At 40.2% G+C, this 23,496-nt stretch overlaps 1 protein-coding gene and 1 pseudogene across 5 annotated transcripts in view; one reads left to right on the forward strand and one right to left on the reverse strand.

Moving 5' to 3' along the window:
- Window positions 1–23,496, forward strand: part of KIF15 (kinesin family member 15) — a 74,984-nt gene that overhangs the window by 4,435 nt on the left and 47,053 nt on the right. For 2 of the 5 annotated variants that reach the window (XM_041760571.1, XM_041760574.1), the window contains exons 2-8: window positions 5,503–5,545; window positions 6,051–6,234; window positions 8,460–8,536; window positions 14,206–14,243; window positions 16,551–16,648; window positions 18,479–18,658; window positions 22,126–22,335. In XM_041760571.1, coding sequence (XP_041616505.1) covers window positions 5,503–5,545; window positions 6,051–6,234; window positions 8,460–8,536; window positions 14,206–14,243; window positions 16,551–16,648; window positions 18,479–18,658; window positions 22,126–22,335 — 830 coding nt within the window. Of the gene's footprint in view, window positions 1–5,502; window positions 5,546–6,050; window positions 6,235–8,459; window positions 8,537–14,205; window positions 14,244–16,550; window positions 16,649–18,478; window positions 18,659–22,125; window positions 22,336–23,496 lie in introns of those variants that run through there. The other 3 variants (XM_041760572.1, XM_041760573.1, XM_041760575.1) reach the window with 3 other exon arrangements.
- On the reverse strand, window positions 11,285–11,369 carry LOC121496412 (annotated as a pseudogene).

The raw sequence follows: 23,496 nt of genomic DNA on the forward strand, positions 1-23,496 counted from the left end.
TTAGTCTTTTTTCTCTAGAACCAGATTTCTCATTGCATTTAGTACTGATGTCTGACATGTTTTAACAGTTTGAATGAGATGTATGTCAGATACCATACCATCTGTATAAAGTGTAAAGTGGTTTTTAGTATATTCACAGATATGTGCAACTATTCAGCATAGTCCATTAGAGCATTTTCATCACCTCAAAAGAAATCTCATACCTTCAGCTCTCCCTCTCCCCACCTCTCTTTCTTCCATCAGGCCTAAGTAACAACTACTCTCTCTTCTTATTCAAAGTGGGTTAGTGAAGTCTCCAGCTGTTATTGTTGAATTGTCTGTTTCTCTATACTTTTCTGTCCGTTTTCCCTTTGTTTATTTTGGTGATATTAGGTGAATATATGTTTGTATCTGTATTATCATCCTGAAGGATTGACCTTTGTATCATTATAAAATGTCCCTCTTATTTATCTCTTTATCGACTTTTTTTGTGTGGTTTTTAAAAATCTGTTTTGTCCAATAGCTACTGCAGCCTTCTTGTGGTTGCTATTTGGGTGAGATGTCTTTTTCATCGTTTACTTTCAGTGTATTTTTATCTTTGAATCTAGAGTGAGTTTCCTGTAGGTAGTGTATAGTTGGAGAACGTTTTCCTAAGTAGTCTGACAGTCTCTGCCTTTTAATTAGGTTATTTAATCCATTCACATGTTATTGATATAGTTGGATTTACATGTGCCATTTTACTTTTTGTTTTCCATGTGTCTCACAACTTTTATGTTCTGTTCTTCACTGCTTTACTGCTTTTTCTTTTTCAGATTTTTGTTTTTTTAAGCAGTTGCTCTAGGGTTTTAACATGCACATATTATCAGAATCAGCATGAGATTTATACTAGTTTAATTCCAGTGATAATAAACATTACTCTTGGGCAGCTCCGGTGGCTCAGTGGTTTAGCGCTGCCTTAAGCCTAGGGCGTGATCCTGGACCCCTGGGACCGAGTCCCACGTCCAGCTCCCTGCATGGAGCCTGCTTCTACCTCTGCCTGTGTCTCTGCCTTTCTCTCTTTCTCTCTCTCTGTGTCTCTCATGAATAAATAAAATCTTAAAAAGAAATAAATAAATAAACATTACTCTTTTGTAGCTCTATTCCCTCTCACCCCCTTTAGGTATTATTGTTAAACATACTGTATTTATTAATGTTATAAACCTAAGAATACATTGCTGTAATTATTACTTTACCAACATTAGTCATTTCCTCAGGCCAGTACAGCTTTGCTCCTACCTACCTCGTATGTATATTTCATTCCTGTATGTTGTAGACCCAACAATACATTATGTACATTTTGTTTTATTTGGTTTTTTAAAGCTTTTTTTTTTCTTTAAGTAGTATCTACAACTGATGTGGGGCTAAAATTCACAACTCTGAGATCATTTCAAAGCTTTAAAATTCCATTAAAAGGGGGCGCCTGGGTGGCTCAGTTAAGCGTCTGTCTTCAGCTCAGGTCATGATCCTGGGGTCCTGGGATTGAGCCCTACATTGGACTCTCTGCTCAGTGGGGAGTCCGCTACTCCCTCTCTCTCCTCATTGTGCTTACTCCCGCATGCTGATGTTATCTATCTCTCTCAAATAAATAAAATCCTAAAAAAATAAAAGTAAAAGTCAAGAGAAAAGAGGAGGAAAAAATAGGCATTTCTATGTCTTTAATAATTGCATAATTACCTTTCCCTGGTGCTCTTTGATTTTTCATGTGGATTCAGATCACCATCTGAATGTCCCCTACTTTGAGACAGGACTCCCTTTACCACATTCTTGAAAGGTGGGTCTGCCAGCAGCAAATTCTCTCTCAGATTCCTTCTGGCTTCCTTTGTTTATGCTGAGAAGTCAGCTGTGAAGGTAAACAAAGATTTTTTTTTTCCCTTCTCTTCCATCTTCACCATGTTTACCATGATGTGTCACTTTGTGGATCTCTGTGTTTATCCTGTGTGGAATTCATTGAACTTCCTGGATATGTACATTATTTTTCAGTGAATTTGGAAAGCTTTTGGTTATCATATCTCTGAATTTTTTTCTGCTGTTTATCTTTTCTCCTGGTCCTACTCATTACATGTATATTGGTGTGTTTAATGATGTCCCACCTTTTTCTGAGGCTTGCTTCACTTTCCTTTATTTTTTTTTTCTGTCCTTTGGCTTATATAGTCTCTATTGATCTGTCTTGAAGCTGGCTTATTTTTTTCTGCCAGTTCATATATACTGTTGAGTCCTTCTAGTGAATTTTTGTTTCAGTTATTGTACTTTTTGAATTGTAGAGGTTCAATTTTTCAAATTAATGTCTATCTCTGTTCTCTGTTTGGTGGGACATTGTTATTATACCTTCCATTAATGCTTTAGTTAGGATTTCCTTCAGTTCTGTAAACATGGTTTACTTTGAGATCTCCCAACATCTGGATGCTATGATAGGCAGTTTTTGTTGCCAGCTTTTTTTTTCCTGCTTCATGGCTCATATTTTCTTGTTTCTTTGAATGCCTGGCATTTTTTTTTTTGTTCAATACTTAACATCTTTTTTTTTTTTTTTTTAAACATTTTATTTATTTATGATAGTCACAGAGAGAGAAAGAGAGAGAGGCAGAGACACAGGCAGAGGGAGAAGCAGGCTCCATGCACCGGGAGCCTGACGTGGGATTCGATCCCGGCTCTCCAGGATCACGCCCTGGGCCAAAGGCAGGCGCCAAACCACTGCGCCACCCAGGGATCCCCTCAATACTTAACATCTTAATGGTTTTTTGTTTTTGTTTTTGTTTTGTTGTTGTTGTTTATTTATTCATGAGAGGCAGAGACACAGGCAGAGGGAAAAGCAGGCTCCATGCAGGGAGCCCGACGTGAGACTCCATCCCAGGTCTCCAGGATCACTCATGCTCTGGGCTGAAGGCGGTGCTAAACCGCTGAGCCACCTGGGCTCCTCTAGATAATAAATTATAGCAGCTTTGGATACTGATCTCTCTACCCTCTCAGGGTTGTTATTTGCTTGTTTATTTGTTTATTTTAAGATTTTATTTATTCATGAACCACGGGGCGGGGGGAGCAGAGACACAGGCAGAGGGAGAAGCAGGCTCCATGTAGGGAGCCCAACATGGGACTCGATCCCTGGTCTCCAGGATTACGCCCTGGGCTGAAGGCCGCGCTAAACCACTGAGCCACCTGGGCTGCCCCTGCTTGTTTGTTTAATGACTGACTGGATCATTTTAGTGACCTCTCTTTCCCTCTCATGGCGTTAAGCCTCTGATGTTGCTCCTCAACTTTGGGTATGCTCACAGTCACCCTGATGACAGTGTTTTTGGTGGGGATCTCTCCCTGACTACACTTAGTTCTTAAACTTCAGGAATACTAGCTGATTGCGCTGTTTTGAACAGTGCCTAAAAATTGCCCTACAAATTAATCTAATTAGACTCTTCACACCCCTTTTTTGTGTGGAGAGGGGCAAAGAGAGGGAGAGAGAAAATCTTAAGCAGGCTCCATGCTCTGCTGGGGCCCTACGTGGGGCTCGGTCTCATGACCCTGAGATCGTGACCTGAGCCGAAACCCAGAATTAGATGTTTAATTGACTGAGCCACCCAAGAGCCCCTGACTCTTGCCCCTTTGACAGAAGTTTCTGAGGTCTGGGTTTGATACTTGTGTTGACCCCAGTAAAGCTGCTCTCAGCTGTCCGATGCCCAGTTCTCTCCTGCAAATTAATAGACCAGTGGTGTTTTTTGTACCTCCTGATTGCCTCTCATACAACCTTCATTGTTCTTGAGTGTGTTATTAGGCTTGAACTTTTCTCCATGCTCTGTTGGAAATGAGGTCAGCTCCTGAGCTAAGCTATCTGCTTTGTGGTCTGTTTTCCCTGAGGCAAGATCTCTGATCCTCGGCTCTGGAGCTGGGGATGGAGTCTTCTTTCAGAGTGACACCTCTGCTCTGGTTGCTGAGTGTTTGTTGGGGAGTGAATGTGTGTGTGTATGTGCAGCCTGGCATTCCCTTGACTTACCTCTCCTAGTGGAGAACCACTTATTGCCTCATGAGCCTGACCAAGGGTAGATCAGAGTACCAGTGTTTTCAGTACACTATGTCCAAGGTACAGTCTCATTCTACAAGTGGAGGCTGGGTGGGAGAAGGGAATCCCCACCTCTCAACCATATTTTTTGGGATTTAGCTTCAGCAACAGGCAGCTGGCTGGAGGTGGAATGAGAAACTGATAACCTGTTCCTGGAAAGAAAACCCTCCAAATGGGAGCTGAGGGGAGGGGGGGAGAATGTCTGTGTTCTTGGCTGTGCTGTTTGGAGTAGTCACCAACTTGCTGAGCTGAAAGGAGCGAGTGATCTTGGTTCAAGTACCATAGACTCTCACCTTTGTTGTGGAATTTTCATAGATCTTCTTGACTAGATGTTTTTTCATTTGGCTGTTTACCTTTATGGCTGGTTCTAGAGAGCTTAAGTGTTTGTTGTTTTGTTTTGTTTTTTTATTTCACCAGTTTTCCTGGGCAGTGGGTCAATGGAGTTCCTCATGTGGTCATGCTGGAAGCTGATGTCTGAATTCTTTTTTAACAAAATCATTCTCCCTTCTGGGTTGATAACAGGTGGGACTCTGGGGATGAGGGAGAGAGTAAGAGAAGCAGGGAGACTGTTGTCATAACTCAAATAAGGGGTGTTGCTGGCTTGATTCCTAGCAGTGGATTTGACCAGAAGTTGTAGGATTCTGGATGTGTTGAAGGTAGAGGCAAAGATTGGCTAACAGGTTGGATATGAAGTATGAGAAAGAAAGGGGTCAGAGCTGACTCCCAAAATTTTTGGCCTGAGCAACTAGAAGGATGGAGTTTTCTGGATGCCTTGGTGGCACGTCAGTTAAGTGTCCAGCTCTTGGTTTCAGCTCTTGGTCATGATCTTAGGGTCCTGAGATCGAGCCCTGTGTCAGGCTCCTTGGTCAGCAAGGAGTCTGTTTAAGACTTTCTCTCCCTCTCCCCTGTCCCTCCCTGCTGGTAGCTCACTCTTTCTCTCTCTCTTTCTCAAGTAAATAAATCTTAAAGAAAAAAGGAGAGAGAAAGAAAAAGAAAGATGGAATTGTCATTAATTGAGTTGGGAGAAGCATGTTTGGGGTGGGAGTAGGGTGATCAGGAGTTCAGTTTTGGACATTGAGACATTGACCATGGAGCATCCAATTGGAAATGTCAGGTAGGCAGTTAGATATGAGGGTCTAGTGCTTAAAGTGGTCCAGGGAGGTTTAAATTTGAGACTCACCAACATATGCTTAGCATTTAAAACCATGAGCTTGGGTGTCATCACCAACCGAGTGGATGCAGATAGAATAGAAGGAAGATCAAGCCTGGGCCCTGGAGTACCCTGCTGTCAAGAGGTCAGGGACCTGAGGAGACAGGAGTTGTCAGCAACAGAAGATCAGGCTAGATAAGAATGAGATTTTTACAGACAATTTTAAATGCCTATAGTAACTTCTTGTCTTTTTTTTTTTTTTTTTTTTTTTACTTCTTGTCTTTTTTTCTAGCTGAGTTACGCAACGTGACAAATTGTCAGTCTAACCAAACAAGGTAAGGAAAAATATCGTTGATGAGACCAAAAGAATTAGGGATATAATATTCCTGAAACAACCATTTAGCATAGTAAGGGGTACTTGTTTCAGAATTAAGCTTGGTCCTCAGCTACCTGGAAATCTGGAAATCTCACACTTCCTCCCCAAAACTTCACCCATCCTCTCACCTTTGAGGCTGAAAGATGGAATTGGTAACCGTTCTTCCTTGGGGGTGATTTATTACTGCTACTAAGAAGGAAATCAGACAAGCAGTGCCTGAAGCTCCATGGAATCAACTCCCTTTGAGCTGATTTCAAATAAAAGCTTATGAAGATGAGTATTATGAAACAAATCCGTAAAGGGTGTGAGTCATGTGAGACTCTTTTAGAAGAAGTAAATGTAAGTGGGTAGATTTGGGGCTTTGTTGGGGAAACTCAGTATGGAAACATTAGAGGCAATATGAAACTCAGATCCTTTTTTAGTTTTCCCCACTAAACTTAGGCTGGAACATTTTTTGTCTTTAGTAATGAAGGTGATGCCATCAAAGTTTTTGTGCGAATTCGTCCACTTACAGAAGGTTCTGGATCAGCTGATGGAGAGCAGAACTTATGCTTATCTGTGCTTTCCTCTACCACTCTCCGGCTACACTCTAACCCTGAGCCCAAGACCTTCACGTTTGATCATGTTGCAGACATGCAAACCACTCAGGTATGATAATTTTGGAAACTCCATTTGGATAAGATTCTGTTATTTGTGAGGATTTCATTTCTGGTTTCTTTGGTTTGATTTCAGATAAGGACGTTCAAACATTTTATATAAATATTTAGATTTAATATATTTTAAAATATTTTAAACTTAATTTTATTATTTTTCTTCCTTCATCAAACTTTGTGCCAGAATGACAAACCTGCTCTTTTTTTTTTTTTTTTTTCAACACTTCCTTTGCTCCTTTTCATTTGGCACCGCATCCAGGATAGGGGCAGTGAGGCCCAAAGCAAGGGCTTCTCCAGCTTCATGTCCCCTATCCCCTGGTATGCACTGATAAAGGGCAGGGGTCCTGGAAGGCTCAGTGTCTTCATGAGTCATGCATCAGCTTTGGGACAAACTCGCTTTACTTTCACTCACCATTCAGTGATAGAGATTAGTGGAGGTGTATTTTTCAGAGCCACTTGGATGATTGGTAAGTATAGTTGAACTTCCTAGTTGAGGGGAGAGTATCTTAGTTGTGGCTGCTGTAACAAAAATTTCAAAAACTAAGTGGCTTAAACAGCAAACATTTATTTCTTAGTGTTCTGGAGGTTGGGAATTCTAAGATCCAGGCTAGGATACCCAGTGTTTGGTAAGGACCTGCTTCCTGGCTTGCCACAGTTACCTTCTCACTGTAGAGGGAGAGAGAAAACAAATTCTCTCTCGTCTCTTAGAATGTCAGAAAGGCACTACTCCCATCATGAGGGCTCTACCTTTTGACCTTATCTTCCAAAAGCCCCATCTCCAAATACTATCACATTGGGGATTAGTGTTTCAACATACAAATTTTGGGAAGGACATAAATATTCAAACCATAGAAGAGAGTAACAGGTTTAAGATTACTATGATGTCAGTAGCTATTTCTAATTAAGGGCAATTTAGTTAAGATTTAGTTAGCACTATCTGTTAGAACTTTCTTTAATGAGGGAAATGTTCAGGGCAGCCCCGGTGGCGCAGCAGTTTAGCGCCGCCTGCAGCCTGGGGTGTGATCCTGGAGACCCGGGATCAAGTCCCACATTGGGCTCCCTGCATGGAGCCTGCTTCTCCCTCTGCCTGTGTCTCTGCCTCTCTGCCTGCCTCTCTCTCTCAATCTCTCTCTCTCTGCCTCTGAATAAATAAGAAATTAAAAAAAAATTTTTTTAAATGAATCAGTTAAAAAAAGGGAAATGTTCTATATCTGTGCTGTCCATTACAGTAGCCTCTAGTCACATGTAGCTACTTAAGTTTGAATTTATGAAGCTTAAATAAAATCTAAAATTTAGTTTTTCAGATACATTAACTGCATGTGGCTATTGAGCACTTGAAATGTGGCTACTGCATCTAAGGACCTGACTTTTACATTTTATTTAATTTTAATTTCTTTGAATTTAAATAGCCACATGATCGCTATTGGCTACTGTATTGGACATCATAGATCTTGATTATTCCCTTACACCCATGGGTATTTTTGGGTGAGATATCTAAATCTTTAGATCTTTTTTCGTTTAGGACATGGGTGGTCAATGGAAATATAAAGTTAGTCACATATAATTTAAAATTTTCTAGTAGTCAGGTCGTCTGGGTGGCTCAGTTGGTTAAGCATCTGCCTTTGGCTCAGGTCATGATTCCAGGGTCTTGGGATCAAGAGTGCTACGTTGGGCTCTCAGCTCAGCAGGGAGCCTGATTCTCCCTCTCCCTCTCCCTCCCTCTTCCGGCTATGAATTTGATGCAAAGACGAGTATAATATTAGCATGCAACGTGCTGAACAAAATTCTGTGTAAATTGTAGATATAAGCTTTTTTTTTTTTTTTTTAAGATTTTATTTATTTATTCATGGGAGACACAGAGAGAGAGGCAGAGACATAGGCAGAGGGAGAAGCAGGCTCCATGCAGGGAGCCTGATACGGGACTTGATCCTGGGACTCCAGGATGACGCCCTGAGCCGAAGGAAGACGTTTAACCGCTGAGCCACCCAGGTGTCCCTAGATATAAGCTTTAAATCTATAATTGTATATGAGCTTAGTGGACATAATTGTCTAATGTTTTACATTTTAGATATTTTAGCCTTTTTTCTATTGTGATTGTAATTTTCACATCACAAGCATTGAGAAATTTAAGCACTATTTTTATTCTGTTTTAGAATGTAGTTTAAGAAAAATGTTTTCATTTCTATGAAATGTTAATATGATTGGTGTTTACATTTGTAGGAGTCCGTGTTCTCAACTGTGGCCAAGGGAATTGTGGAATCTTGCATGAGCGGTTATAATGGTACCATCTTTGCATAGTAAGTTCCTGGCTATGTCCTTATACAAAGATACAATAGTAAGTGCTTCTGTTCATTTCCTATGGCTGTTGTAACCAATTACCACAAACTTAGTGGTTTGAAACAATACAAATTTATTATCTTTCAGTTCTGTACGTCTGAAGTCTGACATGAGTATCCTGAGTTATAATAAAAGTGTTGGCAGGGCTGTGTCCCTTTCTGGAGGCTCTGGGGGAGAATTCCATTTCCTTGCCTTCTTCAGCTTTTAGAGGCAACTCAAATTGCTTGGCTACAGCTCTCTCTATCTTTGAAGCCAACAACATGCAACCCTCTGACTCTTCTTCCTTAATCACTTCTCCCTCTGACAATGGCTGGGACATGTTCCCTTATTTAATTTTAATTTTAATTAATTAATTAATTAAGATTTTATTTATTTATTCATGAGAGGCACAGAGAGAGAGAGAGAGGAGGCAGAGACACAGGCAGAGGGAGAAGCAGGCTCCATGCTGGAACCTGACATGGGACTCGATTCCAGGTCTCCAGGATCACACCTTGGGCAGAAGGCGGCGCTAAACCACTGAGCCACCCGGTTGCCCATGTTCCCTAATTTTAGATAGGTGTGATTAAATTGGCCCCACCTGGATAATCAAGATCAGGAGGGGATTTTATTTTATTTTATTTTATTTTATTTTATTTTATTTTATTTATGATAGAGAGAGAGAGAGAGAGAGTCAGAGACATAGGCAGAGGAGAAGCAGGCTCCATGCACCAGGAGCCCGACGTGGGATTCGATCCCGGGTCTCCCGGATCGTGCCCTGGGCCAAAGGCAGGTGCTAAACCGCTGCGCCACCCAGGGATCCCCGATGGAGGGGATTTTAAACTCCACCTCCTGGAGAGAATTATTTAGAATTCTTCTGTGAAGAACATTTGTCTCTTCTCCCCCATTTATTTAATTCTACTTAGAGTTATAGTCCAATAAGTTATTTTTATCTTATTGTTCATATTGCCTGGCCATTAGGAGCGATTTGAGGTTGGTTTCTGTGTCCCTTTGACATGTCACCTGCTTTTGCTTGAGCACTTCCTTACTTTATGATGCTACAGACTGCTTCTGGCTCATCTGTATTTTCCCTGTCCTAAGCCTAGACTCAGCCATTTTGCCAAAGGAGCCCTGGTTCCTTTTATTGGAGAATAGTATTTAGAAACTAAGATGTGGGCACTGGGTGTGTTTATTGATTGCTCCTGGAGTGTCCTTACTTCTAGGTCTTCTCAGCAGACAACTAGGTGTTATATGTGTATATACTAAGTCATATATACAGACATATCTGTAATGTTTCTGTATGCATCCATTTGTATACACATTAAGCTAAGCATGAGTTCATGCTTATGTCTCTGACTCTAATCAGGGTTTAGAATCCACATGGGTTTGTTCTAACCTTTGTTTTTTATCTGTAACTTGCTTGCTGGCAGTGAGAACCCTGGCTCCCAGTTTCTATCATCCCTTTGCTTATTTGTTCAACCTCAATATACACATAAGGCACTTTCATAATTGTTATCTATATTTCCTGAGAAACAAATTTATAAACAAGTGCAGTGTTGGGATGCCTGGGTGGCTCAGCAGCGGTTGGGCGTCTGCCTTCGGCTCGGAGCATGATCCTGGAGTCCAGGAATCAAGTCCCACATGGGGCTCCCAGCATGGAGCCTGCTTCTCCCTCTGTGTCTCTGCCTCTCTCTCTCTCTCTGTGTCCCTCATGAATAAATAAAATCTTTAAAAACAAACAAACAAGTACAGTGTTAATGTACAGATTGTGTGTGTGTTTTGCCTTACAAATTCCAGTCAAAACCTCCATTTCTAGAGTTACTTAGGTCAGCTCCTTTGCTACCCACCACTTCAGTGCAGTTATGTCACACACTTGTAATGTAGTTAAGTGGGTTCCATCCTGGGACCGCCAACATCCTGTTTGATGTGGGGTTTTTTGTTTTTTATTAAAGATTTTATTTGTTTTTTTCATGAGAGACACAGAGATATTGAGAGAAGCAGGCTCCATGCGGGGAGCCTGATGTTGGACTCAATCCTGGGACTCCAGGATCACGCCCTGGGACAAAGGCAGGTGCTCAGCTGCTGAGCCATCCAGGCATCCTGTGTTTGATATGTTTTGCTTATTTTTTAGTTTGCATTCCTGGAAGTTCACCCTTTGTTAACATAGTATTTTGACAGATGCAGAGGGTCATATATTTACCACCCCAGCACTGAAGAGGACAGTTCCTTCACCTTAAGTTTCCAGTTTGTTCTGCTTATAACCAGCCACTCTCCTTTCGCCTAACCCCTGATATCTAGGGTACACTAATATATTTTCCATTCCTTTAGTTGTACCTTTTCCAGTGTCATTATAATGAAATCCTACAATATATACCCTTTTGGATCTGGCTTTTTTCTCTTAGTGAAAATGCATTTAGGATGTGCCTGTGTTGTTGCATGCATCAATAGCTTTTTTCCTTTTTTTATTTCTGTCAATAGTATTTTATTGTATGTATGTATCATGTCACAGTGGGATATTGGGAAAAGTTTTCTTTTTTTTAAAATATTTTTTTTTCTTTATTTATTTATGATAGTCACAGAGAGAGAGAGAGAGAGAGAGAGAGAGAGACGCAGAGACACAGGCAGAGGGAGAAGCAGGCTCATTGCACCGGGAGCCCGACTTGGGATTCGATCCCGGGTCCCCAGGATCACGCCCTGGGCCAAAGACAGGCGCCAAACCACTGCACCACCCAGGGATCCCCGGGAAAAGTTTTCAATTACCAATAATCACACCTCGGATAAACCTCATTGGCTATGATACTGCCACTGTGCAAAGCTGTATAGATGTATCATAATCTGTCTATCCATTTCCCTGTGAAAGGATATCTTAGTTGCTTCTGGTTTTTAGTGATTATGAATAAAATTTTTTTAAAGATTTTATTTATACATGAGAGACATACAGAAAGAGAGAGAGGAGCAGAGACACAGGTAGAGAGAGAAGCAGGCTCCATGCAGGGAGCCTGACATGGGACTCGATCCTGGGTCTCCAGGATTAGGCCCTGGGCTAAAGGTGATGCTAAACCTCTGAGCCACCCAGGCTGCCCGATTATGAATAAGTTGTTACAAATGTTTGAATATTGGTTTTTGTGTGAACATAAATTTTCAAATCGTTTGAGTAAGTGTGTAGGAATGCAATTGCTGGACCATATGGTAAGTCTGTGATTAGCCTTATGAGAAACTGCCAAATTGTTCTCCAAATGTATACTTAAAGTGAGTCATGATCCTGAATTTTTCTTTTCTTTTTTTTTTTTTATCCTGAATTTCTAAATGTTGGCGGTCTTGAAATATTGCTATTGATTTAATGTTGGAATGTAACATGGAGGTCCAAAAAACATTGTGACCTTGCCGATTGATTATACAATGTATATTTTAGTAGTATTTCAGATATATTTCACAAATAGGAATATAATTAGTGTAATTTTTTCTTTCTTAGCAGTAGCCTTTCAAATTTTATTTAGAAGTAGAGCTTTTTAACAGGATGTAGTGAATTACATAAGACATTTAAGCGGCTGATCCTTTTTGTGTGCTCTTGTTTTGTTGATAATTGGCTCAAGGCACAAGAAAATAAAAAACATTAAAAAGTGTAAACTTTAGGCTCATATTGTACATACATCCTTGAAAATTTGCCTTCACTTTTCGGTTCAGGGAAACTAAATATTTTCTCTTTAACGGTGAGGCAGATGCCCATTTTCTCATCTGTCTTCTCAAGAGAATAAAATATTTTTTTCACAGAATATTTTGAGTGGTAAAGTTCAAAAATGAATTTGAAACAGCCACAGTATAAAATCAGGCCTATAGCATGAGGAATTTTTAAATTGCTTTATTTTTTATTTTTATTTTTAAAGATTTTACTTATTTATTCATGAGAGAAACAGAGAGACACAGAGATACAGGCAGAGGAAGAAGCAGGCTCCATGCAGGGGGCCCGACTTGGGACTCATCTCAGGTCTCTAGGATCATGTCCTGGGCTGAAGGTGGCTCTAAACCGCTGAGCAACCCGGGCTGCCCTGAATTGCTTTATTTTAATTTTAATTTTAATTTTTCAAGATTTTATTCATTTATTCATGAGAGACACAGAGAGAAGCAGAGACACAGGCAGAGTGAAAAGCAGGCTCCATGCAGGGAGACTGATGTGGGACTCGATCCCGGGTCTCCAGGATCACACCCTGGGCTGAAGGTGGCGCTAAACCGCTGAGCCATCTGGGCTGTTCTTGCTTTATTTTTAAACGAAGGCATTTTAGTATCATTGTAGTATCTTTAATGGCAGAATTTAGAAAAGAAATGGGTAAATTATTTAGAATAAACTAGAAACAAAATTCAGTTGCTTCTGGTTAAATGAATTATACATGCATGAAATACAATGTATCTATTAAAAATAATGAGGTAGACTTCTATTTACTGGCTTTGAAAAATATCTGAGATAAAATTAAAGGACAAAACAGATTGCAGAGGAGTAATGAGGAGCATCATTTCGGTTTTGTAAATAAAAATGAAAACTCTGGTGTCTGTTTGTATAATCCTGAAGCATTGGGGCAGCCCGGGTGGCTCAGCAGTTTAGCGCCACCTTCAGCCCACGGCCTGATCCTGGAGACCTGGGATCGAGTCCCATGTCGGGCTCCCTGCATGGAGCCTGCTTCTCCCTCTGCCTGTGTCTCTGCTTCTCTCTCTCTCTCTCTCTCTCTCTCTCTCTGTGTGTGTGTGTGTGTGTGTGTGTCTCTCATGAATAAATAAATAAAACCTTAAAAAAACTCCTGAAGCATTACCAGACAATTATTTTTAAAGATTTTATTTATTTAGGGATCCCTGAGTGGCGCAGCGGTTTGGCAACCTGCCTTTGGCCCAGGGTGTGATCCTGGAGACCCGGGATCGAATCCCACGTTGGGCTCCCAGTGCATGGAGCCTGCTTCTCCCTCTGCCTGTGTCTCTGCCTCTCTCTCTCTCTCTCTGTGTGTGACTATCGTAAATTAAAAAAAAAAAAAAAGATTTTATTTATTTGACAGTGCGAGTGCACAAGTAGGGGGAGTGGGAGAGGGAGAGGGAGTGGCAGGGAGATTGATGTGGGGCTTGATACCAGGACTCTGGGATCATGACCTGAGCCTAAGGTAGATGCTTAGCCCACTAAGCCACTCAGGTGCCCTGCATTATCAGATAATTAACAGTGTAGGAGAGAACGAAAATGAATCATTCATTCACTTATGTAATATAATTTTTAAAATATTTAGTTTATTTGGGAGAGACAGAGTGAGCACAAGTGGAGAGGGAGAAGCAGACTCCCCACTAAGTGGGGAACCCATGACCCAGCGTGATCCCAGAACGCGAGACCATGACCTGAACCACTGTCAGATGCTTAATCAACTGAGCCACCCAAGTGCTCCATTTTTTTTTTTTTTTTTAAGTAAGTTCTATGCTCAACATGGGGCTTGAACTCATCACCCTGAGATCAAGAGTTGTATGCTCTACTGACAGGCAGGCTCCCCTACCTAATATAATTTTTAAAAAGAAAAATAAGATTTTTGTGGGAAAAATTTGTACACTGGTAGACCATATTAAAATAGGAGGGTAGCCTTTTAAGTTTCATGTGTAAAAATAATGTATAAAATGTTTATTTTTACAGTGGACAAACAGGCTCAGGGAAAACATTTACAATGATGGGTAAGTGAATGAAAGATTATTATTTCCTTAATTTTTTTTTTTAAGATTTTATTTATTCATGATAGGCAGAGGGAGAAGCAGGCTCCATGCCTGGTGCCCGACACGGGACTCGATGCCGGGACTCCAGGATAACGCCTGGGCCAAAGGCAGGCGCTGAATCGCTGAGCCACCCAGGAATCCCCTTATTTCCTTAATTTACTCTTAATTTACTCTTTCTGCAATGATAGCACCTAGGCACCTAGTACATTTTGGGGGAAGGCATACTTTCTGTATACAATTCTGACCTCATAAAAGTAGGGGTATTTCCCAGGCTTCTGTTAGATTGTAAATTCTATGATAGCAAAGTCCATGTTTGCACCTATGTTCCCAGTCAGTGCTCAGCACAGAGTAGATGCTCCATAGTTTTTGAATTGGATTTAATGACTTTTTATATATTTATAAATCTGTATCATTACCACCCAGATCAAGATTCCCAGTCAGTAACTACCTTACCTCCTTCCCCTGAAGTATATATTACTCTCACTTCTCTGTCATCATTAGTTTGCTTGTTTTTAAACTTCTACAAATGAAATTTTACTGTATATACTCTTTTATATCTGAGTTCTTCCTCTCAGCATTATCACCGGTGTTGTTGCATGTCATTTCTGTGTAATGTGTTATTGTATGGATATGCCACGTTTTCCACTCTAGTGCTGATAGACATTTGGACTATCTCCAGTTTTAGACCGCATGAATGAATAATGAGACCATGACCGCTTTTTCTTGTATGTGTTTTGTAAAGTTCATTTCTGTTGGATACATATCCAGGAGTGGAATCATAGATCCATGTGTATCAGCTTTAGTAGATAGTGTCATGATAGATATGGAAGCTCTCTGAACTCCCATCCTTTATAGGTGTTATTATCAGATGTTAAAATTTTAGCCATTCTGGAGTACGTGTAGTATTATCTTACTTTGTTTTTGTTTGCAGTTCCCTAATGTCTGTAGACAGCTGAGCACCTTTCATATATTTATTGGACATTTGAACAGCCTCTCTGTAAAAAGCCCATTCAAGCTTTTTTTCTCCCATTTAAAAAATTAGCTTGTCTTTTTCCTACTCACTCGTGGGGATTTTTTATAAAATAGGTTAACCTGTTAGCCCTTTCTGTTTATAGAGAACAGATTTTTTCCTAGGTTTTTCATTTGTCTTTCAGTTAAGGTTTTTTCTTTTGCTCAAGTTTTTTATTTTCTTGTGGTTGAATTTCGGTTGTCTTTTTTTTTTTTTTTTTAAATGATTTCTGAATTGTGAGTTGTAGTCAGAAAGAGTGTTACTGAGTGAAATGAGAAGGAACCGTGAGACTCTGATCTTCCAGGAAGTAGGCTCTGAGTTGGGAACATGTTCAAGAGTGTTCAAAGAACAACAACAAAAAAACCCATGGGACTAAAGGAGTTTCCAGAATAAGGGGCTAGTAGGGAGGGAAATTGCAGTTATACCTTGAGGCCAGGTCATGTAGGATATAGGAGATATTTGGGATTTTGTGAGTGGGATGTGAAGTCATTGGAATGTGTTTTTTTTTTTTTTTAACTACATGATGTGATGTATATAATTAAAAGGATTACTCAAGCGGATGAATGGAATAGACTAGGAAGAGCTAGAAGAGAAGTAGGATGAGGAGCTGAGGCATAGAGGAGACAGGAGATGATGAAGATAACTGTAAAGAATATGCTGAATATCTTTGTATATTATTTAATGGAAGATGTTATAAAATTATCTGCATACTCTTCTATTATTTGTCCTCTTTGTTTATTTACTTGCGGTTTTCCCCTCCTTTATATATGTATATTTTAGGTACCGTTTACAAGGGCCATTTTTTTTAAAGATTTATTTTAGAGAAAGAGTCAGTGCAGGGATGTGGGGGAGGGGCAGAGAGAAAGAATCGCGTAAACAGCCTTTTTGCTGAGCATGGAGCCCAGTGCAGGGCTCGATCCCAGAACCCCGAGATTATGACCTGAGCTGAAACCAAGAGTCGGAGACTCATCTGACTGTGCCACCCAGATGCCCCTTCAAGTGCCATTTAAAATATTCCAGGTTGTAGCACATCAAAACAGCTTTAGTGGCTATTATGGGTCCTTCCTTCAGTCCCATTGATAGGCAAGTTCTGTTCCATTTCTCAGACTAAAATTTAACTTGTTTGGGGGTAGGAAGAAGGAATTGTTTATACAATGTGTCATCTTCTGTGTAAATTTCCTTTCAGTATTGCCATTTTGAAGGACTGTTATGGAATAAAGATGAATAGCTACATATGTATTTTTTTTCCTTTTCTTTAGGACCATCTGAATCTGATCATTTTTCTCATAACCTGAGAGGAGTAATCCCACGAAGTTTTGAATATTTGTTTTCCTTAATTGATCGTGAAAAAGAGAAGGTAAAACTTGTCAAAAAAATAAAGTGGTTCTGTGAAATTCTAGGTTTGAGCAGTTAGCTGCTAATAATTAGCTCATAACATAGAGGGTTATAGATGATACCCTACAATGTGGATAGGCGAGTGTGGCATAGGAAAAACCTTCTCAGTTCCTAAGAAAAAATGAAGGATTCTGAGGTTGTTGTTTTTTTGTTTTGTTTTGTTTTTTTAGGTATCAGATGCTCAACAGATTGAGCTATCCAGGTGCCCCATGGAATTATTTTTTTTTTAAGGATTTTATTTATTCATGAGAGACCCACAGAGAGAGGGAGAGAAGGAGAGAGGCAGAGACATAGACAGAGGGAGAAGCAGGCTCTATGCAGGAAGCCTGATGTGGGACTCAATCCGGGAACTCCAGGATCACGCCCTGGGCCAAAGGCAGGTGCTAAACTGCTGAGCCACCCAGGCATCCCAGGTTTTTAATTTTTACTAAAAGTTTTTAGTTTCTAAACCTTGCATCCTCTGTGAACTCAGAATAAAAGAAGAATGTAGTACTTCTTAGGCTTTCAGATTTTTTAAGAGAGAAAGTGTAAAGAAAATCTTAACTGAGGATAACAGATTCATTAAGCTCTGTCACCTGCCTTCACATAGGTTCACAGTTGACTGCAGGTGTCCCTAGATCCTCAGGGTGCCCCATAGTGATAGGCCCATCCTTTGCCTCCTCAGTAGCACTTTCTACCACCTGACCATAATTTGCTTATTTCTTTTTTGTTTGTTTAAATAGTGTGCTGGATTCTCTTTTTTTAAATTTTATTTTTAAAGATTTTATTTATTTATTCATGAGAGACACACAGAGAAGCAGAGACACAGCCAGAGGGAGAAGCAGGCTCCATGAAGAGAGCCTGATGTGGGACTCGATCCTGGGACTCCAGGATCATGCCTTTGCATGCCCGAAGGCAGGCACTAAACCTCTAAGTCACCCAGGGTCCTCAATTTGCTTGTTTCATACATGGTATGACTCTGTCATCCTGGTGATGTGGGTACCAGTGAAAGAAGTTTAGCACCCTGCATTCCTGTGGTTAAAAATCCTAGAGAGAGCATTTTGAGATCAATATTTAGCCTTTTAAAGAATATAGCCCTTGTTTCAAGTAAAACTTTCCAAGGAAGTATAGTATAAAAATGGAATATTGACAGATGACAGATAAAAATGGAATTGTTCTTATCACAAGGAAAAAATTTGTAGCTGTATGGTGATAGGTGTTAACTAGGCTTATGGCAATTCTTTCTCAACATATGTATTGAATCAGTATGTTGTACACCTGAAACTAATATGATGTTGTATGTCAGTGATACCTCAGTTTAAGAAGGTGGAATTGCCCATCTCGACTGCCCACCTCCCTGTCTTGCTTCTAAGTCGCCTCTGGAGACCTAGGCCTCCTGGGATCAGTTTGGTGCTTGCCTTAGGATGTAACAATGTTACATCCAGTTACCTAGAAATTCTTTTTTTTTTTTTTTTTTTTTTTTTAGTTACCTAGATTTTTAACTGGCTTTTAGGTACCTTGTTTTGTTTTTTTTTTTGTTTTTCAGAGAGAGAGAGTGAGAGGCAGAGGGAGAAGCAGGCTCCATGCAGGAAGCCTGACGTGGGACTCGATCCCGGGTCTCTAGGATCACACCCTGGGCTGCAGGTGGCGCTAAACCGCTGCACCACCAGGGCTGCCCAAGGTATCTTGTATTCTGTAAGGGATAACGTTGTAGGAAATATACACCTTACTAGGCACATGAAAGGGTGATGCTCATAAAAGATAGGGATGAACTCATGAAAAGAGTGTGTCTAAACAAGCTTTTACTTTGCAGGCTGGAGCTGGAAAGAGTTTCCTTTGTAAATGCTCCTTTATTGAAATCTACAATGAGCAGATCTATGACCTACTGGACTCTGCATCAGCTGGTCTGTACTTAAGGGAGCACATCAAAAAGGGAGTCTTTGTTGTTGGTGCAGTGGAGCAGGCAGTGACCTCAGCTGCTGAAGCCTATCAGGTACCCTACCCTGAGCAATTTGATCTATAACCAACATTGTATGCTGTGAAAAACACCTTGATCTCAAAACAAGCAAGAATTGAACATTAAATATAATTTTACAAAGGCATGACATAGAATGTTCACGAGAAGAAAAAAGAATATGACTGTTTTATAGATTTTTCCTTAGTTAAAATAGAACTTTGAGCCTCTTGATTTTGCATTATTTTGGTGCCATTCATTCTAGTCAGGCACCCTGTAACTCACGGCTGGAGGGTAGGGACAGAGCACAGTTTGTTAGTGTGGTATTTCTTCGGTGGTTCTTCCTGGGAGCTGCCCCTTTGAGGAGCTTCTGGGATTGCTGCTTTTTAAACCAGCTGGCTGTTCTCTTTCCTTTATTTTCTACCTTTGTTTACTTGTTAGGTGTCGAAAGCCAACCTCTTTTGAGCACTCAGCTCAGAGCAAACAAACCTCTTGACAGGAATTTACGAAATACACCCATTTTATCTGGCCAGTTTTTTTTTTTTTAAAGATTTTATTTATTTATTCATGAAAGAAGCGGAGACATAGGCAGAGGGAGAAGCAGGCTCCCCGCAGGCTCCCCAATTTGAGACTCGATCCCAAGATCCCAGGATCTTGACCTGAGCCAAATGCTCAAAGGCAAATGCTCAAACACTGAGCCACCCAGGTGCCCTAGCCAGTTGATTTTAAACAGTTTTTTATCATGTAATATTTGGTACATACCAAATACTGCCACATGCATTTAAATTACTAAGCTTAATGTTAAAATGAACTTGGACTATCTTAAGAGAACTCAAGACCCAGATGTCACCAGTACTATCCTGTCTATCTGTGTGTCCTTCCCTACCTCATGTGCCTGGCTCCTTCCTAAATGTAAACACTATCCTGAATGTCCTGATCATTTCCTTCCACTTTTAAATCACATACATTTGTTTTTCTGAAAATGTTGGTTTTGCCTTTTTTTGAGTTTTAATGAATTATGTGTGTTTAGCCTTCTATAACCTTTTCTTTTTTTTTTTTTCTTTTTTAAGATTTTTATTTATTCATTCATGATAGAGAGACAGAGAGAGGCAGAGACACAGGCAGAGGGAGAAGCAGGCTCCATGCCGGGACCCTGATGTGGGCCTCGATCCCGGGACTCCAGGATCACGCCCTGGGCCAAAGGCAGGCGCCAAACCGCTGAGCCAGCCAGGGATCCCCTTCTATAATCTTTTAATTAATTAATTAATTAATTAATTAATTAATTATGATAGTCACAGAGAGAGAGAGAGAGGCAGAGACACAGGCAGAGGGAGAAGCAGGCTCCATGCACCGGGAGCCCGACGTGGGATTCGATCCCGGGTCTCCAGGATCGCACCCTGGGCCAAAGGCAGGTGCTAAACTGCTGCGCCCCCTTCTATAACCTTTTAAAACTCAACAATGTTTATGAAATTTACCCATGTTGCGTTTCACTTCATTGCTGTATAATTCATTGTATGAACATTTGTGTGTGTGTGTGTGTAAATACATATGTGTATATATCATAGTGTGTTTATTTAGTCTTCTAGCTTAAATACATCTCCTGATTCGAACTTCTTAAACTGTGACTCTCATGTAAGATACAGGTTTTACATGTGACCCAGTGTGTGTTGTGTGTGTATGTGTACATACACATACTTAAATAATGTTGAGATTTTGATTGGAATTGCATTGCAGTTATAGACCAGTTTGGAGAGATTGGCATCTTTACAGTATTGAGTCTATACGTGAACGTGGTATGTCTCTTCATTTATTTAGGTCTTTAATGTCTTGTAATCCAATAATTTTCACCATAAAAGTCTTACCTTTTTTTTTTTTTTTGTTAGCTTTATTCCCAATATACCTTATATTTTTGCTCTTGTAGAAGGTAATCTCTTTTATTTTTTTATATTTATTTATTTATTTATTTATTTATTTATTTATTATCTTTGTTTTAAAAAAATATTTATTTATTCATGAGAGACACAGAGAGAGAGGCTGAGCCACTCAGGCCACTCAGCCACTCAACTGCTGCGCCACTCAGGCGTCCCAGTAATCTCTCTCTTTTTTTTTTTTTCCCAGTAATCTCTTTTTTAAACTGTATTTTGTTTGATGTGTATAGAAATGCAGTTAATATTTATGGAATACTTTTATATTCCACTACCTTTATGTCTTAATAAAAATCAAGAGTGTGTTAAATTTTTTCAGGTAATTTTTTCTACCTCAGTTGAGGTGATTGTGTGGTTTCCCTCATTTATCATGTTAACGTGATAAAATATTAGATTATATTTGTCAATATTTTATTTAGGATTTTTTGTCAGTATTAAAGATTGAGATCAACCTGTGATTCTCTTTTTCCTACTTCTTTGTTTATTATCCCCTTTGTCTTTTCTGAAAGTCTGTATGATTGGAATGACTTGTTCTTAAAAATCATTCATTTCCTAAAATCATCTGGGCCTTGTGTTTTTTGAAAAGATTTCTAACTACCAGCTGAAAATTCTGTATTAGAGTTGTACAGGCATTTTACCTCTTCTTGGGTCAGAAGTTTCAGGAAGTTTCTAATTTTATTCCTAGAAAATTTTAGTTTCCTCTCAGTTTTCAAATATGTTGGCATTTTTTTTTTAAAGATTTTATTTATTTATTCATGACAGAGAGAGAGGCAGAGACATGTAGAGGGAGAAGCAGGCTCCATCCAGGGAGCCCGATGTGGGACTCGATCCCAGGACTCCAAGATCACACCCTGGGCTGAAGGCAGGCGCCAAACCACTGAGCTACCCAGGGATCCCTAAAATTTATTTATCATGTTGATTCTTTTTTTTTTTTTTTTAATTTTTTTTTAAATTTTTTATTTATTTATGATAGTCACAGAGAGAGAGAGAGAGGCAGAGACACAGGTGGAGGGAGAAGCAGGTTCCATGCACCGGGAGCCTGATGTGGGATTCGATCCCGGGTCTCCAGGATCGTGCCCTGGGCCAAAGGCAGGCGCCAAACCGCTGCGCCACCCAGGGATCCCTATCATGTTGATTCTTAATTGCCATGGTACCAGAATATGGCCTCATGCAATGTTTGGTCTTTAAGATTTATTGAAAAATGATTTATGAATTAATACAGTGGCTAGTTTTTTTTTTTTTAATTTTTTTTTTTTATTTATTTATGATAGTCACAGAGAGAGAGAGAGAGAGAGAGAGAGAGAGAGGCAGAGGGAGAAGCAGGCTCCATGCACCGGGAGCCTGACGTGGGATTCGATCCCGGGTCTCCAGGATCGCGCCCTGGGCCAAAGGCAGGCGCCAAACCGCTGCGCCACCCAGGGATTCCAGTGGCTAGTTTTATAAGCATGTGCATGAGAAGAATGTATATCCTTGAATATAGGCTTTTACATTTTTACTAATTTTTTTTTTGTCTATGCAATCTATCAGCTTAAAATGGCTGTTGTGTCACTTGGAAGTTGTGGCAATTTTCCTTTTGCCTAGGTGCTGTCTGGAGGATGGAGAAATAGACGTGTAGCATCAACATCAATGAATAGAGAGTCTTCTAGGTCTCATGCGGTCTTTACAATTACAGTAGAGTCAATGGAGAAAAGCAATGAAACTGTGAATATACGGACCTCCTTACTCAATCTGGTGGATTTAGCAGGATCTGAAAGGCAAAAAGACACCCATGCAGAAGGGATGAGGTTAAAGGTAAGAATGGAATTATGATCTTCAACTCGTGTGTAAGTTAGTTACTAGAAGTTAGTACCAAGGTAAGTGTGTGGTGGTTACAAAGGAATGAGAAAATGCTCCCATTCTAAAGGTGTAGGAATTTTTGTTGCGGGATAAGGACATTAAACATACAATGGGATAGAACAAGTCTATCGGTAGCCAAAGTATTTGAATTCATGCCAGAAGAGATGATAGTACAAATATCTGCCAGAGTCAGAGGAAGAAGGGACTGGACTCCTTGGGGGAAGCATGGAAAAAAGTAGTTCTTGAGTTGAGTTCTCAAAGGGGGCAAGATTTGGATTGGTAGAGAGGAATAGGGACTACATACCTGACAGGGGGACATCTTAAGGGTCGTTATGGATGCTGAGTGAGTATGACATTTGGCATTTCAGCATGGATTAATGGGATTGGGTTTGAGGTGCAAGCCGGCCCGGGTCACTGAGGACCAGGAGTGTCAGGCCAGGTTTGCACTCAACTCTCTAAACACTTGGAAACACTGAAAAGTTTTGAGTGATTTCACATAAAAGCCTTTTTTATAGAAGCTTATTCATCTGGCCCACCACTGCCAGATTCATGAGAGGAGAGCCTAGAGAAAAAGGGCAGCTGTGCTGTTAATATTTTAGGAGGAGGGCAAGGACGTAGTCCTAGGCTAAGGGATTGGCAGTGGAACCTGAGGTTCTTGGAGTATGTATTTCTAGTGTGTATATATATACTAGCATATATATACATATATATACATATATATATGTATTGTGATCTGTGTTGTCAGTAAAATGTGTGGATACTATAGTTGAAGGTATATGAGGGCTAGGAGTAGAGTGTCGGAAACAAGGGAGGACAGTCTACTTTTTGCATGGAAAGTGAGGATTTAAGCCTCCTGATGTTTTAGGCAGTTTCAGGCAGTCTTAGGCTCATGTTTCTATTGAGACATGAAACAAAGAGAAATAACCAGTGTTTGTAATAGGACATGTGCTTGGCCAGTTTCAAGTGTTTCGTGTGTATTAGCTCATTTAACCTTCCCAACATCTCTGGGAAGTAGGTACTGTTATCTTTTCTATCTTAGAGGAACAGGAGTGAAATTATCCAGGGGCACACACCTAGGAGTAAATCTGGAAGTCAAGCAGAAGTAGTCCAGCTCTA

Source organism: Vulpes lagopus, chromosome 7, assembly GCF_018345385.1.
Source record: "Vulpes lagopus strain Blue_001 chromosome 7, ASM1834538v1, whole genome shotgun sequence".
Lineage (NCBI taxonomy): Eukaryota > Metazoa > Chordata > Mammalia > Carnivora > Canidae > Vulpes > Vulpes lagopus.